Source organism: Apis cerana, linkage group LG5, assembly GCF_029169275.1.
Source record: "Apis cerana isolate GH-2021 linkage group LG5, AcerK_1.0, whole genome shotgun sequence".
NCBI classification, from domain to species: Eukaryota; Metazoa; Arthropoda; class Insecta; order Hymenoptera; family Apidae; genus Apis; species Apis cerana.
The window spans coordinates 5,334,661-5,346,827 of record NC_083856.1 but is presented as its reverse complement, the minus strand read 5'-3'; the positions used below and the strand labels follow the sequence as shown (position 1 = coordinate 5,346,827).

General features: G+C 32.9%; 1 protein-coding gene across 1 annotated transcript; it reads right to left on the bottom strand.

Moving 5' to 3' along the window:
* Positions 1-1,250: 1,250 nt before the first annotated feature.
* Positions 1,251-10,184, bottom strand: LOC107996599 (uncharacterized). Its single transcript, XM_062074607.1, has 6 exons — positions 9,947-10,184; positions 6,461-6,610; positions 3,519-4,860; positions 2,694-3,031; positions 2,335-2,598; positions 1,251-1,913 (listed from the first exon to the last, which is right to left on the bottom strand). Exons 3-6 carry the CDS (start codon positions 4,832-4,834, stop codon positions 1,669-1,671), a joined length of 2,163 nt encoding a protein of 720 aa, XP_061930591.1. The 5' UTR covers positions 4,835-4,860; positions 6,461-6,610; positions 9,947-10,184; the 3' UTR covers positions 1,251-1,668.
* Positions 10,185-12,167: the final 1,983 nt, after the last annotated feature.

Genomic DNA, 12,167 nt, shown 5'->3' with positions numbered 1-12,167 from the left:
TGAAAATTCAACTTTTTTCCCATCGTTGAATCTTACTTTGAAGAAAAATATCATATATTTGAAGAATCACGTCTCAAGTTTTTAAATATATCTAGCCAAACACTCTGTGTATTGGGTTATTGTATGGAAAAAAATCGATATACCGTACATGGACCTTGTCGACTGAAATTTACGATGCGCACACAGTGAACATGTTAAACATGTTCCATTCTTTTTCAAAATATCGAGAGATAAAATCAGACAAAACGATCGATCGTTCCATAACGAACCCTAATACGTTTCTTCTAATATATCGAGAAAAATGTTCACCGAAACAGCACCTTTTTGCTATTCATATCGTTCTTACGTATGTACACATGGGAAATTTTCCTTTATTCGTTTTTCAAAAATTGTGCAAAGAAAAAACGGATCGCAGGAAAAGGTTGATGGCGAGGTTGAAATCGATTGCGTTTAGTTTTTAACGATCTGAAAGTGCTCGTGAATATTTACAGCGAGAGAAAAAAAAATATTATATTTTTACCCGTAAAGTGTTGCTGTAAAATTCGAAAAATTAAAAATCTAAAAAACCAAGCTTAAAAATTTAATCTGAATGTATTTTTACAAGAATTTGTACGAAGTTAACCATTAATTAATCCGGATAAGTAGTAATTTTAGCTTTTAGACAGGATTTACGTTTCCTCGAATTTCTTTATCATGCGATCAGGTAAACTTAATATTATTACTTCGAATGAATTTCTTCTCTCTCTTATTCGATAGAATAACTTTCAGGAATCGTCATTCAAATTAACTTTTGAATAGAATAATTTTTAACTTTATTCTTAAATAGAAGCTCTTCTCACGTGTCAAGATAATAAAAGAAAAAAAAGTGTCATTAAAAAATGATATTACGTTGGCAAAAGATGCAAAGCTTATTAAATTCAGCATGGAACAAGGATGATTCGTTTAATTTTCTGGAAAAGATATTTCCACAGGGGATGTATAAATATGTATTATCGTGAAAATCCAGAGTAGAATGAGATGACCAGTCGATTTCGATGTAATTCTCGAAACGATTTTCTGCTTTTATAATGAATGAACGCGATCGGGAAATTTCTTTTGGATTTTGTTACATTCAGAATAAATCCTGTTTACAGAAATTTAAAAAATTAATTATAATTTACACGTCGTCAAAGAGAAATGTTTCGAACGAACGCGTTGTTTCTCTCTATAAATTGATCGAATTAAAAACAATATTACGCATAATCATTATGTGATTCGTTATTTGATTATTTATTTTAATCAAAATTTTCACCATATGTAAATATAACAAAATTTCGTTCAATTATATTCGCGTAATAAATATTATTATATATAAAAATCGAATTAATATAAAATTTTTCATATCATAATTTTTATATTTCTAAGATCTATACGTTTTAAGATTATTAAAAAATTGAAGATGATAAAAATTGTTCGTCAAAAGCTATATTATCGAGAACAATTTCGTTCCTTATCTATATATTTTCTTAAAAGAGAAGAAAATTTTTTTAAATTTTCACGTCCCATTTACTTTGCTTCACCCTTTGGTTGCGAAAGGGCAAAGGAACGACACGTTGGAGACGCAATGATTTCCACTTCAGTTATCGCTTTTTACATTCATTTCGAACATCCCTTCGAGCTTAACCAACGTCAGACGTTGTTTCGCCGATATTCGTAGATGAATACGATTACGCTGGTGGCCAGTCCAAGGTACAATATCCCGAAAGGGATAAACAAATGTCGAATCGTGATCTTTCGATGTATCGACGAGTCATCGAGCGTCATCATCTCTTTCCGTTTCAACGATTGGTACATGGCTTGGTACCAAATCTTATAGAAACCACCATTGTTCAATCTGAGAAGGATGCTGTTTATACGTCTTCCAAAAGGTGATCCTGAAATTGCATTTTCCAATTCACAACATTTGAACAATATTTTTATTTACGAATTTTGCGAGAGTAGCAACAAATAACGAAAGGAAAGGAATATATATAGATATAAGAAAAATAATTTTATACACAATTTATCGATTAAATTCTGAAGGCGAAAAAATGTTCGATATTTTATAAAGAAAATACCTAGTTGGATTCTGTGCATTTTTAAGGATTTAACGATATACGTGACGCGTAATAGAATGTGACGAAACGAGGATTCGACTAATAATGGTTAAAAAGAAAGCAAAGGAAAACAATTATACAAATAGTCAAATAAAATTATGAGCTCGCCAGTGGAGAAATAAAAATAAGTTAGTCGTGTTTATTTGAAGATATAAAACAATCGAGTTAAATAAAATAGAGTTACGGATAATTTTATTACCTTTCTTCATCACATTGGCTATGATGTAATCCTTTGGACACTCTTTGACGACGTGCAACGTTTTCCTCTGGTATTCGTCGTATTTCAACGGAAGGGTTGCGATTCGGTGAAGGTAGCCAGCATCCCTCACCTCGAATAACCTTCTATGAACTTCCGATCTGTTGGCGTATTCCAATCTCTCGTGAAGCCGTTTAATCAATGGTGATGTTACATCGGTGAACGCGTCGCTTATGACATCTTTGGCGTCGGTTAAAATCGTTATCCCTAGGATTAAATTAAATGAGAAGGAGTAAAAGTTCCATCTACGATACGGGGATAAAAAAAAAGAAAAAGAAATAATCAAGATGGGAAATAAGAACCGCTTTTCTCCAACTGTTCCAACGTGTTAATGTCTTCGTAGTACATTCGTTTGCTGAAACTGGAGGCAAGTTGAGATGTGATTATTCCGTTGAGGATCAAACTGAGAAGTAGACTGCATATCAGCAACAATCTCTCCGGGAACCATGGTTGACCCAATTTAAAGGGTTGCATAAGCTGAAATACCACCTTCATTAAATAACGTGCCAGCGTTATCAGAAGGGACAAAGAGGCTCGATCGAAACGTTTCCAGTCGTTTCTCTTCGTTTTGGATGCCGTCGATCGGACGTTCTCCGATCCATCGAACAGGAAAAAGTTGTTAGCAAAACAAGGATACTTCCTGGAATAAATGACTCTTGTATTCGTTGTATTCGCAAATATTCGCGAAGAAAATATACGAAAGAGAGATAAAAATAAACAGATCTTTCACAGGTTACAAACATTTAAGTGAAAATCTTATCGAAAATAAGCTGGAGTTAAAATATTTAAACAACTGTTCCTGTCGCAAATCGAATAAAATTAAATATTTTTCGTCAATTATCAGGGTTTAATAAGAAAATTCTACGAATTTTAAATATTCAAATTTCCACGATGAAAGCTCGATCCATTTTCTATTCGTATTAATTCCACCATATATTTCTCTTCTACATACTTTGTGTAAACCCATATTTTATATTCAAACAATGGCTCGCTGTTACGCAAATAAAATATTTCTCCTCCCCTCAAAACTCTCGACTCTATAATCCGTCACGATTTTTCTTTTTTCTTTCCGATGAAATCTTTCAAAGGCCTGAAACCTGATATTATATTATACCTGGTATATATACCTGGTATTTCCATCGCTCATTCGCTCGTCTTCCTCGTACGACACCCTCTCGCCCGTTTCTCGAACGACGTTGAACACGACACCGTTTCGATCCTCGAGAAAATACGAGTCGGGAATATATTCGCAGCAGAAAAACGCCTGCCCGCTCTTCCTCACAGCCTCGAGCATATTTCGATACTTCTCGATCTTCAAGACCGTGTAAATCATAGCGATGACGAAATGGGCGGCGAACACGAGCAACCAGGCCCTCCCCGTGAAGATCTTGACGATCACGAGATAATCGGGCAGGGGTGGAGCTTTCGGTATAAGAACGCACAATTTGTCACTGGTAATTGACGCGGTGAACTCAAGCTGTCTGGTCAGATAATCCTTGACGAAGAATTGATTGAACGAAACGTCTGCAAAACCGTACACCAAGTGTCCAATTGTCCCGAAGAATGTGCCGTTCTCCTCCCAACCGAATCTATCCCTCGACTTGATCAGGGAACGAGTCACGTTCATCTTTTTGCAAACCTCTTCCAGATACTTGAAATCCAAACCGAAATATCGCCCCTCCTTCACAGAGATCGTGCTCGTCTCGAAGATGGATATTTTCAACGGGTATCGTTTGAAGTCGATCCTCTCCCCGTCGAAAAAATCCGACACCTCGCTGATATTCGGCCTGTCGATCGATAGAAAACCGCCCTCCTCGTTCGATTTATTGCAATACCAGTCGCAATCTCGGCCGCCAACGCGATACCTGGCGCGAAGCCTGTTGTAATCGAAAGGATCGTATCGGATCACTTTATCACCGGTGAACAGAAGCAGCTTGTACACCCTTCTCACCCTCCAAAGCCTCTCGAACGCCCACTGGCAGAATCGTTCCTGCTCGAACAAGCTGACGGACGATCCCCCTTGTTCACGAAGTATGTAGAAATTCTCCGGATGCCAGAACGAGATCAAATGGGGGGAGCTGAGGATGTCTTTGAGGTGGTCCACGTCCGAGAACAAGAGCAACACGCAGTTTTCACTTTCTATCGTTTGGTAATCACGCCTTCTATCCTTTTGCCTGAGAGATATTAGATGTTTCAAAGTAACCAGTTTGGTGGACACGTTTAGATCGATCAGCATCCCGGCGGGGATGTCGAAGGGGGGCCGTTCCAAGTCGTAATCGTCGAATACCACGGTCAGCATCTTCGTGTGACTGCTCCTGGCCCATTTTTCCAGGAAAGGGTATAGGTTCGAATAGCTGTCCGATTCGTCAGACTCGGATAATTTGCAAGCGACGCGAAAGAGGACGGTTAGAGGGAGCAGCGTGGCGAGAAGTAGCTTGGACATCCTTCGTGTTTCCCACGAGTCACGTCCTGCGAACAGAATTGGATTTATTGTAGCGTTCGTTCGAGGGGCTCGAAAGAATCTCGAAAGTTTTCGCTTCTTTGATGCGTAGGTGGAGATTCGATTGGTGGAAATTTTATTATCGTATCGTATATTCTTTTTTATTGTTTCTTATTTTGTTATATATCGTTGTTGCGCGATACGATGAAAGAATTTTATGGAATAAATAATAATCTTCCTTTACTTACGTTTTCTTACGTATCTTATACTTTAGGATATTTTCTTAGTGTGATAGTTTTAGTTTGAGAATGTTGACGTATAAGGTATTACACTTAGGATCAGACGATTCGTAAAATCTTCTTGTTAAATTTCATCTATTTTACTTCATTGTTGAATTTTTTTATCACTTTATGCAAGAGGATTTATTTTAAATCGCATTTATTATATTCGAAATAAATTTTTGTACCATTTGATATCTTAAGTTAAAAATTAGATTATTAAAGTTTCCTTTTAACTTTAAATTATCGAAGAATTCTCGAATTTTTGAGGGATCGGCTTGGCACGGTTTGTTGATCGATTTTCAAAGTAACGCAGGTTTCGACAGGGTCGTGTCAAAAAATCTGTCGCGTCGAAATGTCGAATCCAGGAATGACAAAAGCCAATTCAACAAAGTTTGAAATTCCTGGAGACCAGTTAATTCTCTCGATCCAATAAATTAGGTGCGATTACGAATCCCAAATTAGTTTCTCGAGTTAGCAACTTTAATAGCAAGCGACTTTTCTTCTTTTCAACGAAAAATCGTTAATTGAAAAATCCGCTTTTCATGCATTCCAGTTTGCATTTGGTAATCTACTTTTTTTTTGTTCAACATCTTCATACGAATGCATTTGCACAGGCGAATGGAATTGGAAAAATTGAACTATATTTTTGTTCTTATTTTAAACTTATTTCTTTACCTTTTAATTTATTTTATCGATATTTGTTCGATTCGTTTGATTATTCAAAGATTAACTCTCAAATTTGAACAAAATGTTTTTTCATAATTTTGTCGGAATTAACCGATAATCGTTGTAATATTCTTTCTAAGGCGATAATCTCCTTTCCAGAAATTTGGCCAATTTGTTTAAAATTAATTAAAACTAAGGTGGATTACTTTGGAAGGAAAGGAAATCGTATTTCCAAAAAGATCTCATCTAACGTATTATAATTTTTCCATAGGATTTACATTTTACATAATTTTTATCCCTTCCTGTTAAACATTTCTCCAATATCGTTTTAATCAAAGCTGGGGAAAAAAATTTTTTTTTCCTTCAAAAGATTTATTTGCAAACGATAAACATCGAGAAGACTCGGTAAAGAATAAAAGTTGTAATTTACTTATGATTGCGATAAAACTTTTGTTTTATTCAGCGAACGGGATGAGATGACGCAACAAAGGACGAATAAAACTTATAATTACTTTCGAAGTAAAAAATTATTTCAGTCTTCTGTTCTGTTTGTTGTTGTTGAGAAGAAAAAAAATTTTTTTCTTCTCGACTTACTCGCGAACAGTAAGGATTACAGTAGACTTTTCACTAAGAGGTGAAAAAAGTGAAAGCTTGTTAATCGTAACTTCGATAAGTATATTACTTAGAAGATCGGTGTCCCTCCTGTAGATATTTCACCTAACTTCCAAGGTTTTATGCTGGAAAATTAGCTCTCAGTCGGGAACTTATGGGAACGAGGATTGATGTAAAGTCCTTTAAGAAACGTGGAAGGTATGCCATTACATTTTGGTTTCTGAAAAAGAAAGGAAAAAGAGTTATTTTCAATCCTGAAAGATTGATCAATTGTGAAAGTGAAATATAGTGTCCGGTGTCGGCTCAACCTATTTCGTTGTTCCACCAGATTTATCTCTTGCACGATAGAGAGGAAAATTTTAACTAAAATCCAATTTTGCGATAAAAAGAAACAGCGTAGATACTAAATGTAACAATAAAATGGAAATACCACTAATAAAAGGGAGATAGGAAGAGTAGTAGTCGCAGTAGGGTAATAAAAAGTAAGTATCTTGTTGGAACGGTGAAGATAGAGACGATTTCTTTCTATTTCGTTCTGTTGATAATTCGTATGCACGATGACACGATTGCACGACCGTTGATTTTCCAAAAATCGAAGTAAATTCGATTTTATTAAATTTTTGAACAGTAACATAAAGATATATCTTTTCGCAATGTAATAAAATCAAATTAAATGAAAAAAATGAATATTTTTACAATTTCCTCGTATCAAACGATCCATTTTATATCATTAAAGAATAATGAATTAGTTTTTACAACATATTTTCTCTTTTTTCATATTCTGTTCTAATATCATTTTGATTAAAATAATATATAACTTTGAAACTGTGAAAAAAATTAAAAACTGTTTTTATTCATATATAGAGACAAACAAGATGCTTAATTTTAAACATAATGCTACGAGCATAATATTCAGTTTCCATTGTAATAAATTCTTAATTTTAACAATTTAATTTTAATTTTTCTTTAAGGTATAAATAATTCTCATATGTATGATGCATTACATATATGCATATAAATGTTAGTATAATCCAAAATACATCGTATAATAAATAAGTTTCTCAAGGATAATTAATACAAAATTCAGGAAACTTTGCTTCTTACTTTGTTTCTTCCCTATTTTACAGTATAATTTGTTCACCTTGAAACTGCATCATATCCCTGGCCAAACGTATTCTTTTTATAAGAATCAAATACACGTTTCCGCACTTCGTTAACATTAGAATTTATGAAACAGCCAATATCCATGGTATACAATTTTTCACCACGTTGACAGGGTGTTAGAAAGAAAGAACGTTCTTATATTATCTCTCTCAACGTCCTTGCGTGAAAAAACTTTTAAGAAAGAAATACGAACTTTTCTTTTTCGTACGATAGAAATAATCCCATTTCTCCGATTTGGAATAAATTTTTTTTTTTCAACTACTACTGAAATTTATCCTTTACGATCTTTAGAGATAATACATAATACACGTGAATCATTAATGTCGTAACGTCAATAATTTTAAGTAAAAAGAGAGAGAGAGATTGTTCGATAATTATTATTCTATCAAACGAATATTATTAATTGGTCGAAATTCGTATTAAAATTGTTATCAGCATTTATCGAATGAAAATCAATAAATTAAGCGCAGTAAATGCAATCATCGCTTCGCCAAAATGGATATTCTGAATCAATTTAACTCCTATTTCGTACGAATTTGATCACTTTAAGCGTTTGAATAATTATTTTCTCTTTCCTTCAAGATCAAATTACACGTTTGAGTATTTATTTTCAAACGAAATATATATAATTTATGATTTAAAATTCGGAAAGATTGGGAACGAAGGATGGATACGTGGCAAATTATAATTCCTCGTGTGAAATATAATTTATTTGGATCCTATCAATTCAAAATTCCTCTGTTTCCTCTGTTTACACATCTTCATTATCTCAATGTAAAATCGAGAGCAACGTAATTACTTTCGGAATTCTAGATCAAAGATTTTGAACTACGTGCATGGTAATAATGACAGTACAGAAACTTTATATTCTTCAAAGAAGCACTAATGAAGGTGAACCTGATGGTATCTAGACGTTCGCTATCAAGAGACGTCGACTTTCATTAATAACACCATGTTGACTTCTATCGATTATTTATAAGAGGAATTTATGCAGATTGGATAAGGACAGGAAATTGTTTCCTTTTAAAATCATATAATATTTTCCAAAGTGATGATAGGAGTAAAATTATATTTTTAGGAAGAATCAGATACAAAATTGGGAAATGAAAATATTGAAATGAATTATGAAATGAAAAATCTTTTCGTGAAAAATTATATGATACTTATACAAGTATAGAAGACGAAATATTTTCAAAATTGTGTAATTATATTAAAACAATTTTGCCCAAAAATTGATTAGTTTCAAGAAGAACATAACATTCATATAATTTAATTTTTTTGCAAGTAAAGAAGATAGAGTTTGTTTCCTAATTTCTCAGACAAGTCAATGCATTATTACTATTGGACTTTTTTAATATTTTCTCAATGACTTTTTAATTTACGTATAGTAGAAAATATTTGATATAAAAGAAATAATTATGAGAAACCTTCAAAAACTATAACTTCGTGATCTATTTATTACGGGCCATAATTTCCAAATTGGGATTAACATAACGTCGTAAATATTCGATAAAATATTCGGAACGCATTCATCGAAAACGAGCGATAATATTTCTGGTTTCCAACTTTTGAATTTAAAGTTTCACGAGCGTTGAAACGAAAACAATATAGGAGCGATATATAAGCGATCAAATACCGGCGATATGTACGTCACGGCAGGAATAATTCCAATCGAATCATTCCAGAAACGATTCGAATCCAAAGCGGTATCATTTAGGCGTACCATTAAGGTGGAAAAGCATCGGAATTTAATCGAGTTTTCATCGTTCCATGAAATGTTGTTATGATGCTCATAGGGGATTTGAAAAATAATCAGTGAGGCGACGTCCAATTTTGATGATTAATTGCCCAATTATAATTCACAAACAGACTGGCATTAAATATACGTATTAAGGGATTGGAATTCGTGTAAAATAAGCGAAGATAAATTTGGTGAATTTTGTGGCTGTTTATTAGTGAAAAGGAATTCGAAATTGGGTCTGTTGAAGAGGATGTCTTCTGAACAATACTTTGCACTCGAGTTACGACAAATTATTAAATATTGTTATCAATATTTTTCCACAAATATTATTCATTTGTAATTATCGAATTTAAAATTAAAGAAACTTTCAAGTACGATTGTGCAATTTTCCTTTTTTTTTTAATAACAACAATTAATTGGAACTCCTCTGATTATATGTCAAGGTAAATAATGGTAAAGAAAAAACGAATTGTTCCTCGATTGACTCTGAAATGGGAAAAATGCGTAAACGCATCTCATTTATCGAATCTGTTATCGTGTCACCTGTAAAAAATACTTTTGCTCTTAATTTAGTTTACTTTTTCTCGCTTAAATCGAAAGGAAGGATAAAAAAGATAAAACGGGGAAGGGGAAGAAAAAAAAGAAACTTACACATCTTCTTTCTCGCTGCAAACGAGAATTACCACTTGTTACATAAACTCGAACGTGGTCGATCGAAGAGGAAACGTGGAAAATATCCGAGGAGAAAAAAAACAACGATATTACGGATGGATTGAAGCCTCTCGAGGCGAACTTACTCGTGACACTGAAACTTGCACGACAAGTTCGAAAGTAGACAAGCTAGACGAATTAGAATGCAAAATGATCTGATAAGGGGGATATCACAAGAGGGGGGGCCGGTATCATTAGGATCTGTTTGTATTCGTCCCGCATTTTAAATAAGCTCTTACAAGGTGTATTTTACGTTACTCTCGATAAATATCTATATTTATTCGTTAGAGACTTTATAATTCATACGATTGTTGTATGCGATCAAGTAGATACAAAGTAATTTATGATTGTTATATTACACGTAAATAAATAGATACACGTAGTGGAGGATCGTTCTGTTTGCAAGGGAGCTTAACAAATGCACGAGTTTGTTGAAATTAAATATCCTGTAAAAAAAAAAGCACGTATTAATTATTAAGATAATTATTAAGCGTGTGATAAATGACGTGAGTTATGACACGAGTTTTTGTTTTAATTATTTTAAAAATATAAGATTCGAGAGTTTAAAATTATCTTCGTTCGTGCTTCGTTACTTTATATACACGAAGCATTGTCTCTTTTCATTAGTTTAATGATATGTTTGAATTACGTCCTTTTTTTTTTTTTTTTAAATTCAACAAGCAAAAATACGAACATGAACAACGGACGTTAATTAAATAATTGAAAGTATAGTAGCCTACCAGATTTTTGTAAAATTAAAACGAATTTTCCATGTGGAAAAAGATTTTATGATAATTTATTTTCTTAATAATGTTTATCTGGAAACGAGATTAATTATCAATAATCGAGAAGCCAATAATTATATTAAATTATGCTTAGTTTTTTTAATTAATCTAACTTTGTTTAAACTTTTTTAAAATTTAAAAATTTAATCCAATCTATTATATATTAATTAATAACGAATATGAAAATTTCATTTTCGAAAATTCCTTTGAAACAGACTTTTGCGAAATTGTATATCAATTTCACATTCCATTGTGAACAGCTAGAACAACTTTGATAACTTAGAGTGAATTAATTTCACTAACAGATGCTTAATTTCAAAATGTAGTTCAATCAATTCTACAAAGTTTCGCAATTGCGAAGATGCCAATGAATGGACGAGGATGAAGAAATAGTATACTCGCTTAACCCCCGGAATATGGTGAAACATGATAGATGATATACGGACAAAAGTGACCCGTGTCATCTAAACTTATCTACTTCTCATCTAATGGATTTAATAAATAAGTGACACTTTTGTGTTTAACAACTTTTATTTTAGCCCCTAGAATCGACCCAGTTGCGCATGAATAGACGAGGGTGGTTGAAAATTTTTCTTAAATAAATAATGAACGGAAGGAAGACGTATCTTCGTAAAGAATGGTAAAAGAAAATTCTTTATTTTTAAAACTTATATTTTTTTGTACTTATTTTATCACGTATCATCTATTTCGCTGTGCTTAATTATACTTCGTGCTTAATTAATTATAAAAATTGCCTCCATTTTCTCGAAACCATCATCCACCATACAGTTCAGACTATTTAGTGATCTTCATCTATTTCTGGAACTAATGGACACTCGAAGCGCCAACATTTCAACTGTAACGAAGAGGTAAAGTCTGCTAAGTGAAGAAATGGTTTTGAGAAAAAGGTTGACCTTCTAAGAAAAAGGTAACGTACTTGATGGAAATGTATTATGCAGTAATTTTAAAAACAAAGATTAAAGATTTCTTCTTATTATTGCTTTATAAAAATATTATATATTTCCGTTCATTTTTTATTTAAAGGCAAAACTTTCAACTATTACTTTATTACATATTAGAATATATTACGTAATATTATTCCAAATAATTTGTCCAAATAAAAGATTTCTCGTTAAAAAACCATTGTTGCTAATTATCAATGAATCGTCAACGTGGGATGGACGATTGAAATGAAATAAATAACGAAACCAATTTATATGATTGGATATATATTAAATATACGAACAAAACCACTAAAATGGCGCCATCTGTATCAAATGTGTCAACACGATTAAACGTAATATCTGACCAACATCGGTCAAAGTCTTATTTTTAAGTACACTTTTTCGCTTCTCTCCTCGATTTCTCTCGAGAAA